At 50.0% G+C, this 16,208-nt stretch overlaps 1 protein-coding gene across 3 annotated transcripts in view; it reads left to right on the top strand.

The window, feature by feature from the left end:
• CELF5 (CUGBP Elav-like family member 5) overlaps window positions 1-16,208 on the top strand; it is a 45,053-nt gene that overhangs the window by 1,430 nt on the left and 27,415 nt on the right. For all 3 annotated transcript variants that reach the window (XM_064469826.1, XM_064469827.1, XM_064469825.1), the window contains exon 2: window positions 8,085-8,167. In XM_064469826.1, coding sequence (XP_064325896.1) covers window positions 8,085-8,167 — 83 coding nt within the window. The remainder of the gene's footprint in view (window positions 1-8,084; window positions 8,168-16,208) is intronic.

The following is a 16,208-nucleotide window of genomic DNA, read 5'->3' as shown; positions in this document are numbered from 1 at the left end:
GGGAGACGCTTCCTCTTGGAAGCCTGTGGGAGCTGGCTGCCTTGAATTTACCTGAAGAAGTATGTCTGGCTGGGACCTCAGAACCGAAATGCAAGGGGCTGAGTCCAAATCTGCTGCCATCTGACAGCGAGTTGCCGGGTTTCAAACGCAGTGAGGAGAATGGGCCTGAGGCAAGAGGCAATTGCACATTTCATTTCAGTTGCCTTATTAAGTATAGACTGTGTGGTCTGAGGTCAGGTTCCACACAAGAGACAGATTCTAGGGATCTGCCACTTGGATATGGAAATTAAAGGGGGCAGCACTGGTATTAGCCAGATCTGTGTGACATTAACTTGCTGCTAAATGCAGGATTCATGCAGCAAAATAAATACATCCCTTTGGTTCTGACATTTTTGAGCGGATACAGGTGTTGGTCAGGGGTTGTTGGTGCTCTGTTCTGTCCAGGAAAGGCCGTTGAGGTGTGTAGGTTCTTCTGGTGGCTGTTGTACAGTCATTTCCACACACCTTCCGTTTCCTCTGTCGCTGTTTTGTACAAAGTGAAAGGTTGGGATTCCTTTCTTTGATGGCATGGGTTTACGTGTAGACCCTCAACCTGCTTTGGAAACAGGCAATATACCGCTCCAAAGAAAGGCATTCCTCCACGAGGATGTGGCGGGGTTTAGCACGCAGCAAGGAAATTAGACCCCCAATCCAGCCAACCCTGACTCCAGCCTCCCCCTCCCATCTCATCAGGTCTTGTTGCGTTGGGTTATGCTCCGTGCAAGAAGGCCAGGCTGGCGAGGAGCTGCCGCTCCTGTTAGTGTCAGCAGGCCTGGAGGGTGCCAGACCTGACCCGTAAGCCACGGCGGCCTGAAGCGCTGCCACAGGCGCTGGCCGGGGTTTCACAGCCCCGATCGGGGGAAGGCTTTGGCAAATATGGATAACTCTGCACTCATTCCTGCACCACACAGAAGCCATGATCTTTCTGGGGTAGTTGTAACAGCAGATTCAGTTTTCTCTCCCCGTGTTCCCTCATCTGCAGTGAGATCCACTTGACAGTTCACATGCAGCGTCCATCTGCTTTTTCCCTTTCTTTCCTTAAATGGGTGAAGCAGTTGTGTGAGAAGCCAGCGCTGCTAGTAAAGCCCAGCAGCTCCTCTTGCAATCCCTTGCAGCTTGGCATGGAACTGCGTGGCTGCCTCTGCCCCCAGGGAGGACGGAAGGGTGGAAAAGGCCTGCCAGGGGCAGGAGGATATGGACTGGGCTGCAGAGTCCAAGAGCGCAAGAGCTAGACTGTCCTGTGCGGGTGCTGAGAACTGATGAATTCACCGGAGGCAGATGAGGATCTTACAGGCCTGCTAGAAACATGAGCACCATTATGAAATGGTTTTGGTAGTGCCTGACTATTCACGTCTCAGCAACTTGACTACTGGTAGTTGATGCTGTTCCAGCCTCCTAATATTATTCATGAGGCAGTTTTTTCTATTTATGCTAATCACAGATACATTTGCATGTTAATGGCAGTATTTGTCTTAAAGCTAATATTTTCATGGGAAGAGCAGGGATGCATTTGAACAGGCTTTTGGAAAGGGTCAGAGAAGACTGAGCGGGAAGAATCAAGTGGAAATTTTTGGCCTTGTGTTCCAGGATTGGGCAAGAAGGCGGTTCCTCCACGAGTGTCAACTGTGCTCTCCTGGATGGGTTTCCTAGCAGCGCCCGTGGTAGGGAAAGTGGAGATTCTGGAGTATGAGATACTAAACTGAACTGCAGGGGAATGGCAGGGCCAGGAGCAGCCCTCTCACACGGCTTGTGGAGAAGCTTACAGTGTGTGGACAGATGGGTGGCTTTTCCAAAGGGCAAGGAGGCAATAACAACCTCAGCCTAACTTGCCTCACTGGCAGTTGAGTTTTGACTTGGCTTCTGCAGGCTTGTAGATAAGCTCCCCGCTGACTCCGTGCTTTCCCTGCTGAAGTATTTGATGTGATTTCTAATGCTAAGCTGAATTTAGAGACACCCCCCCCTCTTCTGCAAACTGACAGCCTTTTCTTGCTCAAGGCTTTAGACTGCTGATGTCTGGAGTAACATTTAGGATCTGAAGGGACTGTAAATCTCCGAGTCAATGTGTGGTTTGTAGGGAGGATCAGGCACAGAATAGCTTCCCCCCCCCCCGCAGTCTCTTGCAAGTGGAACTAGGCTGGGTTCTGCTTACAGGGAGCTGGAGACAGTGGGAGTAGGGTGGTGTCACCCAACACTAAGGGGACATACAGGTTCTTTTAGGGCTTCCTGGCAGAATGATGGCAGTAAGTCACAGTTACACTTAAAGCTTTATTTTCCTAACATTTTATGATTAGTACAGCACAGAATTTATGATTAGAATGGCACAGGATTTCTACAAGCTGAATCACTATCGTACAGTCTATAAGTAGTGTAATACAGAATTTATAATACTACTTATGATTTCTTATCACTGGGACCCCCTGCAGGTTGGGTCAGATTTTAGTACATGGTTTGCTGTATCAATATATCAATCATAATCTAGACTTGAAAAATTGTATAAAAGAAGACGAGTCAGTCCTCAGAGAAAGAAGATGGGTGGAGGCATCCCTGGCCACCAGGCGTCACAGCTCTCATTGTCCAGCAGCAGCTTCTGTCCAAGTTCCCCCATTTAGGACTTGTAATGGCTTGATTTTATAGACAGTGCTCTGGGTGCTGTTACACTTCCATGTTCTGTGACTGGATCATCGACACTCCCTGGGTGGCTGGATGCCTGGGACCTTCAAGGCCGGCACTTTTTAACACTCTGAGTGCTTTTTAACACCATGTGTCAGCAGGCATAACTGACTTGGTGTCAGAAGTGCCCAAAGGGCCGTAAGCCTGTTGACCTGAGTTGGCTGTTAACTAAAGCAAGAAATGTGGAAGTGAGAAAACCTAGTGAGAGTGACAGGCGCCTTTGCACCTCTGCGGGCATCTCCTCACTGTCGAGTGGAACCCGGGGTGACTCTGTCAGGCTCAAAGTTCTAGGAGCCTGAAGAACCCCTGAAAGACATGGTAAGCAGGGTCCTGTAACGGCATGGAAACACTTCCTAGCTGGGAAGGCATGGCTTTCCTTGAGCCTCTGGTACTTCTGTAAGCTTCAGGCACCTGGGTAAAGCAGGAGACAAGGGGAAGCTGTGGCAAATGCGTGGTGCATTACTTGCTGCATCCTAAGGAGTAGCCGAAGAGTTAGTTTACAAGAATTAATGTCTCTTCAGGAAGGAAGGTTCTTTTTCCTAAATATTTGTTTACACAATTAAGCTTAGAGTATAGTGTTTCTGCAAAACCTTCTTCTGTATTTCTGACCGGTATTTTGCAAATATAAATGACTCCTGCACCTACCTCTAAAACATCTGGCTGTGGAGGACCGTAATCATGTTTTCCAAAGGACGTGGCCAACCTCTTTAGCTCCCTCTTTTCCACAGCCAGTACAGCCTCCCAGATTCCTGCCGTTCGGGAAGCAGGAATGAGGTGAAATGAATGAGCTGAATGTCCTGAAAGCTTAGTGACATGGAGAGCTCAGGGACGGAGCAGGACACAGGGCTGTCCTGTGCCCATAAGCTTGCTTGTCTCAGTCCAGCCCAGATGCAGCCTGTTGTTAGGGCCTGCCTAAGTGGTGTTTCATGCTTGAGTGAAGGGAAGGAGTACAAGCTGGCTCCTGTTGAGCAAACATCCACATGCTTGAAGAGCCGAGCAGCAGCAAGGATTGCGCTGGGAGTGAAGCAGGAGGTTTGAGTGGGGCATCTTCAGGCTGTATGGCTGCAGGATGCTTCTGTCTCCAGACGCTGCTACCCCTTGGTACAGGTACCCGAGCACCTAAAAGATGAGCAGTATTTTTGGCTGCCTTTGCTCTAGGGAAGAGAAAGACTGGAGGGCTGTAGGGAGGGGGATTCATGGCACTTTTTTGGATTGGCGCTGGTGGATGTAGGTGTTGCTGAACTTTACAAATCCCTGACTTGGCATCATGACAGTACCTTGCAAAATAACTCTCTATCCCTGTGTGAGGAGTGTCTCTGCACCTTTGTCCAACCCTCATTTTATTCTTGTCCTCCCATGGACTGAGGTTTTTGAGCCTGTGTCATAGTTTAAGCCCAGCTGGCAACTAAGCACACCACACAGCTGCTTGCTCACTTCCCCCTCCCCGCTCTGTGGGATGGGGGAGACAATCGGAAGAGTAAAAGTGAGAAAACGCATGGGTTGAGATGAAGACAGTTTAATAAGTGAAGCAAAAGCTGCGCACACAAGCAAAGCAAAACAAGGAATTCATTCACTACTTCCCATCAGCGGGCAGGTGTTCAGCCATCCCCAGGAAAGCAGGGCTCCATCAGGTGTAATGGTTACTTGGGAAGACAGAATGCCATCACTCTGAGCGTCCCCTGCTTCCTCCTTCATCCCACAGCTTTTTATGCTGAGCATGATGTCATATGGTATGGAAGATCCCTTTGGTCAGCTGGGGTCAGCTGTCCTTGCTGTGTCCCCTCCCAACCCCTTGTGCAGCCCCAGCCCACTCGCTGGTGGGGTGGGGTGAGAAGCAGAAAAGGCCTTGACTCTGTCTAAGCCCTGCTCAGCAGTAACTAAAACATCCCTGTGTTATCAACAGTTTCCAGCACAAATCCAAAACACAGCTCCATACTAGCCACTATGAAGAAAACTAGCTCTATCCCATCCAAAGCCAGCACGGACTGCCAGTGTGCATTACCTCAGTGTTGATGTTCCTGAGCACTGGAATTGGGACTCAGAGACCGAGTGCATTAAGCAGGTAGCTTCATGTAGACTTATTCCTCTCCTATCCTCTAAACTTTAGTTTTCTTAGGTTTGATGGATAATTCTCCTGAGGCAAGGATGGTGTCTTCATGGCATGTGGATGTGGTACCAATACATCGAAGCTTTCAGTGCAATAAATTGCTTATTCCCAACTCCTGTCTTCAGAGTTTTCTGTACTAAACTTGACTGCAGTTATCTTAGAATGGGTCTTGGGTGACTTGCAAAGTAGCAAACTGGAGCAGCAGGTAGAATCAGGCAAGCATCTGCACTTGGGACTTCGGTGACCAGGCCTCCAAATCTGTTAGAAATAGGCTTTGGGCTCTGGTTGTACAGGTGCTTTTGGGGCTTTTCCTGATGCTTGACATCACAGCAGTCTGTGAGAGAAAAGCAAAAGCAAAGGGGTGCTCCCCCCCCCAGTAGATCTAGCTGCCTTTGCAATGAGAAGGTTACCTGCATGCTTCCTGGCCTCACTGCGTGTGTTAAATTATCTGGTGATCCCATGTCTGGCCTTGGTGCAGCGTTCTCAGTTCAAAACCTGGGCAATAAGGAGGTTTAATTACCTGTTAGAGATATCTGATACTTTTGTGCTGTTTGTGGAGGTTTTTTTCCCCTAGCAAGAGCTGTGAGGACAGATGTGATTTGCTTAGCTGTAGAAATTTATTGGAGCTGGGATGGAAGAACAGTGTAATCTTGTTGCCATGGGTTGGGGTTGCCCTGAGCAGCTGGCTTCCTCACGGCCTAAAAGTGTTGTGTACCATGGAGTCACTCTGGGGCGGAGAGGAGACATCCAGGCACCCCTTGTCCTGCATCCATCATTGGATCCGTGGAGAGCTGAAGCAGCTTTGGAGTACCCCAAGCCAGGCACAAGAGTGTGGGGTCAAAAGAACAGGCCTCTCTATTTGGGAGGTATGTTTGCCTTAACAATGCATCTGCACCCTCAGCACAACAATACAGGCATGGACATTTAGCAACAAGCTGAAGGGACATGTCCTGCCTTTGCTTAGGATGTGAAATGCCACCACGAATAGGAGGGGGATGAGCGAGGGGGTCAGATGCACTGTAGTGCTTGAGTCTATTCTTCAGTGCTCTGCCCATCCTCATCTGAAACCATTGAAGCGATGGAGCTCCACAGTCTAAATAAATCTCTCTCTGGTAGGAAATCACAGCATGGCGGGGGCTGGAAGGGCCCTCTGGAGCTCATCCCATCCCACCCCCTGTGTGAGCAGGCACCCCCAGAGCAGGGGCACAGGGCCGCGTCCAGGCGGGGGGTGAATGTCTCCAGGGAAGGGACCCCACAGCCTCTCTGGGCAGCCTGTGCCCCTGCTCTGGCACCCGCACAGGGAAGGGGTTTGTCCTCATGTTCAGGGGGAACCTCCCATGTTCCAACTTGTGCCCGTTGCCCCTTGGCCTGTCGCTGGGCACCGCTGGAAAGAGCCCGGCCCCTTCCCCTTGACACCCACCCTTCAGGTATTTATAAGTATTGACAAGGCTTCCCCTCAGCCTTCTCTTCTCCAGGCTGAACAGACCCAGGTCTCTCAGCCTTTCCTCCCCAGGGAGATGCTCCAGCCCCTGATCCCCTTGGCAGCTCTGCGCTGGCCTTGCTCCAGCAGTTCCCTGCCCTTCTTGCACTGGGGAGCCCAGAACTGGCCGCAGCCCCCCAGATGTGGCCTCACTGGGGCAGAGCAGAGGGGGAGGAGAACCTCCCTCGCCCTGCTGGCCACACTCAATTTTATGTACCCCAGGACACTGTTGGCCTTGGCCACAAGGGCCCGGTGCTGGCTCATGATCAACTTGCCGTCCGCCAGCACCCCCAGGGCCTCTCAGCAGAGCCGCTCTCCAGCAGGTCCCCCCCAGGCTGTGCTGGTGCGGGGGGCTGTTCCTCCCCAGAGGCAGGACCTTACGCTTGCTTTTGTTGAATTAATTCCCTGAGGCTCCCCTGGGCCCAGCTCTCCAGCCTGGCCAGCCCTCGCTGGATGCCAGCACAGCCCTCCGGTGCATCAGCCGCTCCTCCCGGCTCGGTATCGCCAGCGAACTTGCTGCGGGGACGCTCGGTCCCTTCATCCAGGTCATTGATGAACATGTTGAACAGGACTGGACCCAGCACAGACCCCTGGGGAACACCATGAGTTACAGGCTTCCAACCAGACTCTGCCCCATTGATCATGATCCTCTGAGCTCTGCTGTTCAGCCAGTTCTCGATCCACCTCACTGTCCTCTCATCTAACACACCCTTCCTTAGCTTGTCCGTGAGGGTTTCGTGGGAGAGACAGTGTTGAATGCCTTGCTGAAGTCACAGTAAACAACATCCACTGCTCTCCCTTCATCTACCCAGCCAGTCATGCCGTCATACAAGGCTATCAGGTTGGTCAAGCATGATCCTCCCTTGGTGAATCCATATTTCTTGATAACCAGCCAAATTTTTCCTTTGCTTAGTGTCATTTGATTATTCATAGCATCAGAGCTCCCAAAGGTGATCTTTCATCTTCCTGGATGGGCTACAATTCCTCCCCTCTTCCCTTGGCTCCAGTGTTAGGCTAAGATGTTTAGTCAAATTTTGACTAAAAATGTCAGGATCTGGCCTTTTCCATGTGCTTTTCATCTTGCTTCATAAGTTGACCCTGTTCTCTGTACTTCCCATGTCATGCATATATATATTTGCCTGTGTTTGGGTGTATGTATGGCACAGAGAGCCAGTCCTCTCTTTCTGTAGCTTTCCATGATTCTGTGACTCTGCATCGTGGAGCTTTCAGATAAGCCTAAAATCCCAGATGCTTTTCCTCTTTCCTTGCTTGTGGTGTTGGTTTGTTTTTGTTTGGTTGGTTTTTTTGTCTGGTCTTGCATCTCGTCTGATCCATGTGTTTTGGGCTGTTCCTCTCACAGGCAATGGTAGCTTGCGATTTGCTCTCCTGTTGTTTCTGACCTTGTTCAACACCTGTTTCAAACCTTGTTGATTCATTCCAATCCTTTCCTGTGACTTCAGCAGACCTTGGATGGGGCCTGCAAGTCCTTTAATGTTGTCTTTTTGTCTTTTTCCCTAGTCTTTTCAACACATCCGAATTATGCCACATTTGCACCTTTAATTAGCAAGCCTCCCCCTCTGCCCCCCTGTAAAAAGGTCAGGTCTCACACCAAGGCTGTCCTAGGCACTTCCTCTGTACCTGAGCAGAAACCTTGGGCCAGAGGTCTGCTGGAACAGGGCAGCATCTGCACTTCTTGTATTTCGGTCACCTGCTGTTATCAAAGAGGAGATGTGTCGATGTGCATCTGCAATTGCATGTCTAACTTGACACTTGCTGTATCCACTGCAGGTTGCGCGTTCCTCACATACTGTGCCAGAGACTCTGCCATCAAAGCCCAGACAGCACTGCATGAACAGAAGACACTGCCAGGGGTAAGTCCCAATGAATTGTGCCTGGAGTTCATGCCATGGGCAGGCGAATGGGGGGTTATTGGGGGAGGGAGTGAGGGCGAGAAGTGGCTTAGATTGACTTTCCTGCTTAGGAAACAGAAGTGTGGTTTGGGGGTTAGAACAGGGATGTGGGCGTCAAAGCACAGCGCTGCTCCTCACAGAGCTGCTGCTCTTTTCTCCACTTTGCCAAGGCTGCCCCATGTAACTCCAGCCGAGCCCGTTTCTGTGCTGCTGTTTGATCTCTGTGGTGCGACGTGACATCTTCAGCCGTCTGTCCCTGTCACTAGAGAGCTGTGGGCTTTGGGGTGAAGTGCGTGGGCCCAGCCTGCTGGAAAGCTGACAGGAGATAAGACAAAGTACCAGACCCTTTCCCTCCAGGCGTGCAGGACTTCCTGGTGCATCCGCTCCTAGTCTCCGTGGCCCTGCAGCGTGCCTGGACAATTCGTTGGCTGGCTCTGTGCAGGACCCAAAATGACTGCTAGTGCAATGGTTGAGTTAGATCAGCTTCTCAGAAGAAAAAAATACACTTGCCACATCCTGTTGTTTGGAAGACAAATAGGTGAGACCAAGACTGCTGAACTAGCTGTGGTCTGTTGCTGAGTCCTGCTTGCTCCACAGCGGGTTTTGGGAGCAAAGCGCAGTAGGGATCGCAGGAGACCGGGCACTGTGGAACAGGTCCCCTCTCACAGGGAAGTCCTCTGCCTCTCTAGGGCCTGCTGGTGAGCAGAAAGGAGTTCTGAATTGTTGCCATTCCCGTTTTGGTATGATTTGAGAGCTTTGACTGGGCAGTTCCTTTGCTGTGCTGAGGGGGTTGATCACGCACGTTGGAAGGATTCATTTGGAGGTGAGTAGGCGGAGGAGTTGGGTACTTATAGACAGAAGCTCACAGGAGGCCCTGAGTGCTCAAGGCAACCGAATAATTAATGTAAACCAGGGGTCTCTGGAGAGGGGTTAGGATTTCTTAACCATAACATTTCCTCTTTAACCCATACAGGTCCAGCTAGCTTTGCTCACCTCTCCCAGTTCCCCATAAGACCTCCACGTGCTCACATCCTTTTCCATATTTGTTTACCTGTACTCCCCTTTTGCATGGGCCTATGTTGGCGTTTGAGGGCTGGGAAGTGCATGTAACATAATTACCGTTTAATAGGATCTTTACTGTTTCAGGTTATCTCAGGGCAGCAAGAGGAAAGAGTGCAGATAACCTTGTGCTCAAATACTGTTTGAGTTAATTTTGTATGAGGGGAAAAGATCAGCCTTTCAGGCTAAAGCAGTGTAATCTGTTTGTGTTGGTCCAGGGCAGAAGTGACAGAGGCTGTAAGAACGTGTCAAAGAATGGAGGAGCAGTAGTGATGAGTCATGGTACGGTGCTGTAACGCAATGGAGAAGACAGACATGTCTCTAGCTAGTACCTGTAGAGGGGACTCTGGAAGGTTATTCATGTGACGGTCGGTGGATTCAAGGCAATATCAGTTTTGCTGCGGTTCTACATTGGGAATTTGTTGCATATTTTGCTGTGTCCTCTACTGTTTGTGCTCTCAGTGCTGCACTGGGTAGTATTTAAAGCAGCAGTTTATCTGTGATGGGGAGATCTAAAGGCTTTTTATGTTAAGGGAGGTGTAAGAAAGTGCTTAGGAACAGTAAGAAGCCTGTGCTAGCTGAGTACTTTCAAACATGTTTGTCTGGAGACAGTTAATGAGCAACATGGTGTAATTAAGCTTCAGGATTAAGATGAAGATGAGCTGTGCTGCATTTGGAGCAGTCTATTTTCAGGCTGGCAGTACACCACTTCATCACATTTAGTTTCTTTTTTGGAAAGTCCCTCAATGACCAAGAAGGTAGGATTCTCTCTTTGGTCATTTTAGTGATCATTTAGAGATGGTTACTAGCAGAATGGAACAGACCTCCATCCTGATTTTGCACAGAGTTGGTCTTGGCACGGACGTCGGCTGGGTGACCTGAGGTAGCTTTCAGCCCTGTTTTCTTGGCCTGGTTTGCTTGTGTCCGTATAGTGTTACCCATCCCTCCGACCCAACTGATCACAGAGAATACTCTGGAAATGAGTCACAGGCAGAAGTGCTAGGTAACTAATTGTTTCCCTGTTTTGGGAGCAAGGCTGAGAAATTTTGTCTCAACATTCATATCTAGATCATTTTCTGATGAACTCTGTGGCAAAGCCTCTCATCAGAAATATAGTGAGGACCCTAGCATAGGACAGAGAACAGAATGTACTGGACCACACTGCTGTGATTTCAGTAAATGGGGCCGTGGTCTGGTAAACAAATGATTTCTTGTTCTTTTTACTATCTCTTTATTGCACATAGCAATAGCAGGAAGAAAGTTTAAGAGTGTATGACATCAGTGTAGGGTGGGACAAACTGTCATCTGAATGCATGGCCAAGCATCAGCGTGTTTAGAGACAAGAAGGGATCAAACAGGCATAGAAAGGATCTTGTTGGTAATCCTACACTTGACATTGTATTGCAAACCCAGGAGTACCCAAGTACCTTCCTTTGTTGGTCTCTGTGCAGAGACCAGTGGTTCATCTCCACAGTTCATGAACCTGAATAGAGACAAAAGGCTTTCTTAGTCTAGACTGGGGCTTTGTTAAGGACAGATTTATGGAAATGCTTTGATATGGTTTCTAATAGGTCCTTAGGCTGTGATCAGGCAGCTGGAGCAGGACTTCTGGGTTCTCTTCCAAGTCTGTCACTGGGTAGGCCTGTGCCCACCGAGGTATTGCTTAGGCCCTCCAGGTCTGACGCTAGCAATGTCAGCCCACCTAATACTGCTGCCACATTGTTCCTGCAGAGCCGTACCTGCAGCCTGGCTTTCCTGAGGATTTCTGTTTATTTGTATTGTAGGTTTTTCCACATAAGTCAATAGGAATCACCATGGTCTGTATTTGTTTTTATGGCATTTCTGGCAAGTTCTCCTTTTGGGAGATCAAAATTGCTGTTTATTTTTAAATTGAGGGCTGTTGGATGTGTGGTAGCTAAATAGAATTTAAACTCAAAAAAGTTTATTTTTTGGCAGTAAGGCTTAGCATCTTTTTCCAAAGGTAGACAGATTTTTGGCTTTCGCCCGTTTTTGTAAGGGCTAGTGTGCTCAGGATATAAAGCAAGGAGACTGCCAGCTGTGTGTTGTATTATCTAAAACACCTGTGCTGCCTTCAGAGATGGTGAATTGCTATCCGTGCGGACTGGAAGTAAAAAAAATCTTCCTTTGGGGAAGGAAAGATGGACCTTCCTAGAACAGAGAGGTGAAGTGCATCCTTGGTGAATTAGCAGAAGTGTCTGATCACCCAGGCTTGCTAAGGAGCTTAAAATGATGCCAAGTATCTATGCCCTTGCTGTCGGCTGACGTAAGCAGGAAGAATGCTCTGCCTTGTGGCCGTGTGGGCAGGGAGCCTGTTTCCACACACTGTGGTGTGGGCTCTCAGATGCAGACAGCAACATGGGGGACTCACCACAGCCAAAGGGCTGGCATGCAGCAGGGCAGGTTTGCCCATGAACCTGGTCTGTACATGTGACAAGTGGGAAGCACATCGCACCTTGCTCACAGCGACTCATGCTGTGCAGCATCTAGACAGCGCCAGCATCGTGGCCAGTTGTCTGCCCATCACCACCTCCTAGCCAGCCTGACACAGTACCTTCTGCATTCTGCATGTGCAGAGATCCTAGTTCAGGTTCCCCAGTTTTGCACCCTGAAGACAGGCTGGGGAACTGCACAATTAAGCCTGACTCAGTCCCCGTAAAGCAGTTTGATGGGCTCCAAAGACTCAGCAGAGATGGAGACAGATCTGCCTGAGGAGCAAAATAGAAGACAGCTCCTTTTGTGGCCTGAGTCCACACACAACCCTTGGAGGCTGAACAGAGGCAAAATCTTTGGATCTGAAAAGCAGAGAGGGGATCAAGCCCTTACACTTCCTCCTAAATCTAGCGTCCTCCTCAGCTGCCAGCCAGCCTAGCAGTACAGCGTTTCACCTTCTCCCCACTCCCTGGCACGCTCCTCCCTGGCTTGGTGAAACGATATTATATCTCAATAACCCATGCCTTTGATTTGTGATTGTGCCTTCACTTTGCTGAGTCTAAAAGGAATTGGAGAGGTTATTAATGACATGCAGTGATCACAGAACAAGTTAAAGCCTCTCGCTAAGTGAAATTTGAGGGAAAAGCAGCCAGCTTTTCAATATTTCGCAGAAATGCTTTGTGTCTTTCTTCATTTGCAGCCAGGCAGTTGCAAATTACATAAAATTGCTCCTGAAGAAGAAGTGAAAGAAGAATAGAGGGAGGAAGCAGAGTGGGGGAGGTTTAAAAAAAAGTAATTCTTTTGGCAAGGTACAGTTACAGTTTTATTTCTATGCAGAACAAAGAAGGGCTTGCTGAAAGGTAGGCAAGTAAGTGGCAGAAATTGGTATTGATCCAAGCTAGGAATATGGGCAGTTTAAGAGCAGCGATGGGGGTACTGAAATATGGCTACATCAGGGGCAGAACTCATGGATGCAGTGATGGCTTGGGAACACAGGGACACAGGAACGGAAAATTACAGAGAGCAACAGCATTAGAGCAGAGAGAGGATCTGGGAAGGCACCAGGGGTGAGATGCTGCAGCACTAACTCAGATGGTTGGGCACAAGGATTAATGCAGAGACCCAGCAGAGCCTGAGCAGAGGGCATCCCTGTGGGCAGGCTGTCTCCTGTGCCGCCAAGAGCAAGGGCTCACCGTGGGCCATCTGTCCGGATCCACAGTCCATGATGATATAAGGGAACACAGGTGACTGGAGGGGTTTTGGTAGAGAGGTTAAAGCATGTCATTCTCCTCTCCCTTCCCCTCTCTTTTGTGTAAGTTCTGGTGTGAAGCCAGCCTGGACCAGTATTTCTGAAAGTTTCATCATGTGAATGCTATGGGATATTGCAGCTGGCAAAGCTGGGAGGCGTGCTGAGGAGTGGAGTAGGGGGCCTGAATGTTTGGTTGGGGCTGAAGCTGGACTCTGGTTGTTAATCTCTGAGGTGGCCTCTGCAGGTTGAACCTTTGGGCAGGGCAGGGTGGAGAAGTTTTTCCCACGTCTGCTCTGCAGGTTTGATAGACAATATCAGCAAATTCAAGAGAGCCATGCAACGTTATCAGTAGACGGTAGCAATACAGAGAGCATGTCAAGGCTGTCTAATTGAAATGGCAGCAACAGGACACGAAGGTACTGGGCTAAAGCAGGTCCTTTACAAGGAGCAACAGAAGTGCCTGCAGAGAGAGTTGCAAATGCTTACGCTGGTTGGGGTTTGGCTTAAGGGGCTGAGAATTAGCATAAGGAAAGGCAACAGCCCTGTGAAGAGGCAGGGGGAGAGCAAGCTGCCAAGGCAAACATTGGCTCCTGCTGCTTACAGAATTGGAAGGATAATAAAATTAAAGACCAGCACCCATTCCCACATGCTGACCAAATGCACATGTGCAGGCTCTGTCCTGTGCACAGGGGGCCTCCCTTTCTCTCTAGAAATTGAGTGCCCAGTTGTGCAAAGGGCAACATCTTGTAGCACAGAGCTTAGACTTTCGTCGCACAGAGCTGGCACGTTCCCTGGTGATCTCACCTGTGCTCGTGAGCACACACACACGCACCTGCGCACCAACCAACACAGACCTCCATCTTTGCAAAGGCACCCACACTCCTGAGCACGACTCTGCATTCCCATCTCCCCAGGGTCATTTGGTATGTGTGCGTGCACACGAGTGTTTGTGAGTATGGATATAGAATGACGGCGTAATTTATATTGGAAGAGACATCTGGGGTCTCTGATCAAACCCCACACAAAGCAGGGCTAATTACATGGGATCACTGAGGACCTTCTCCAGCTGAATTTTGAATATCTCCAAGGAGATCCTGCACTAGTTCTGGGCCTCTCTCCCGGTCTGTGAGCACCCCCTAGTTTATCTAATATCAGCCGTAACTGTTGTTCAGCACAGAGAAGAGATGGCCCACGGGTTACGTACAGTGACACTGGGATTTGGGTCCATTTTCAGTGGGTTTTCCCATGGGCGAGGTTCTGCACTGCTGGGACAGTTAACCGGTGCCACGGGAACTGGTGGTCTCTCCCCATGTGCAGCAGCTGGGGCAGAGGGTTCCTGCTGCCCTCTGCTCGGCCCTGGCCGCAGCCGCCAAAGCGCGTTACATTAGCAGAGACCTCTTTCCCCAGCCGCTGTAATAAACCTGCCGTGGGGGAGCAGAGGTGGGGGCATGGCTGCGCTGAGGAACTGCCAGTACCCCAGCCATCAGGCCCGGACCGACCGCAGCTCTTAACCTTCCAGCACACCCACGAGAGGCCTTCGCAAGACCTCTGCAGGCCTGGCTCTGTGTGTCAGCTCAGGCTTCCTCTGCCCCTCGCTCTGCCCTTTGCCAGTTTGCTGAAGTCCTGGGAAGCTCCCACTTGTGCATGGAGGAGCACCTGAGCATGTTCACTGGACCAGGTGTCCAGTGAGGTAGAGCCAGTGGTGTACCAGTGAGCACAGGCAAAGTTGGGTGTAGGATGTCTTCTCTAAGCAGCCTGACAGAAAGATCAAAGCCAGGTGAGTGTGGCAGTGCTCCCAGCTTTCCCCTCCGGAGCTTTCTTGCACTTGCTCAGAGTATGCTTGGTGACCCATCTCATAGCATGTGATTCCTGCTTTTTGTAGGCCTGCCAAGCACTTTCCACCTTACTTTGAGCTGGGAGTGGCCCCTGTGATTAGGGCCTCCTTGGGAAGCCAAGGACAGCAAGACCCTGTCTCTGCTGAAGCAAGATCGTGCAGCAGAGGGAAGACTATGGGCCTGAGCACCAAACTGTACTTGGGTCCTCAGGCCCGTGGCTTTCTAGTGGCCAGAATGATCTCTTGTGGTCTTGACAAAGTTGCTAGAGGAGCTTTTGGGGTTTTCAGTTCCTTCAGCCCTGTCATGCAGGAGTGGGGAGGTGCAGGAAGAAGTTTGGGGCCAAATACTACTCTTTTTTGCACTGCTGAAAAGCCCCCTTGAAACCAGAAGGTACTCACCTGGATTTGGCCCAGGATTTTTCTTCCTGTTGCTTCTGGGGGCAACTTGTCCTAGCACCTACAGAAAAGGTTTTGAGAAGGTTGGCACTTTCCTCTTCTCACCTAAAATCTCCTTTGACCTTCAGTGTCACTAATCACAAGTGACAAGGAGAGATCAGGGCCACAGGGAAGATGATCTAATGCCCTCCTTGGGGCAGTGCCCTGCGGTGCACTGAAGCATCAAGGAAGTAGCCCCACGAGGACAGACTGACCATGGAGTCCTGAGAGACCCCACGTAAACGTGTCTGCCAAACAGTCATGTACATGATAGGGGCTGTAACTGCTGTGTTGGGCTGGCCTCCCTGCTGCTTGTCTGATGTTAATGCACAGTAATTGTGCTGTCACTTCCATAGAGATACCAGGGAGATCCAAAGGCTTTCTGAGTCACGGTGGTAAGTTGCTTGCCTTCCTCCCAGAGCAGCACTAGCTACAGCGGGGACAAGGATGTCTGGCTGTGTTAAGGGAGAAGAAACACAGTGCAGCAGAGAATCCAAGAGGCAAGGCAGCCAGCCTGTGTGTGTTGTGGCCTGCGTGCTGCTCAGATGTCTGCTTCCTGATTCCTGCGCGCACTCAGCTTTGGTGGGGAACGGGGGATAATTTCTGCCTGGTTTGCCCTCTGTGCTGGGGGTAGGGAAAACACCTCCCAGAGAAGCTTGTGAGAGGAGTTCAAGTTTATGAATCTTCTTGGTGACACAGAGCAGTTGGATGAAGTCCTCCGGCAGTCTTCCTTGCTCATGCAAAGAGAGATGGCCTTAGCCGTGCAGGCAGGAGCTGTGTGGTTTGGACTCTGCACTTCGCATCTTGCTTCTGCAACAGACTTTCTGCATGACCTTCATCATCGCGTGCCTTGATTCCTCCACCTGGAACACAGTTCTCATAATTACCCTTGTCTCCTTCATAATGAGATTGGATGGAGTGAATTCATAAGCAGCCTTTAGAGCTGTGCTGGAATGGTGCTTGGTGCTAATGTT

Source organism: Phalacrocorax carbo, chromosome 19 (assembly GCF_963921805.1).
Source record: "Phalacrocorax carbo chromosome 19, bPhaCar2.1, whole genome shotgun sequence".
Lineage (NCBI taxonomy): Eukaryota > Metazoa > Chordata > Aves > Suliformes > Phalacrocoracidae > Phalacrocorax > Phalacrocorax carbo.
Note: the sequence above shows the minus strand (reverse complement) of the source record. Positions and strands in the feature narration are given on the sequence as shown.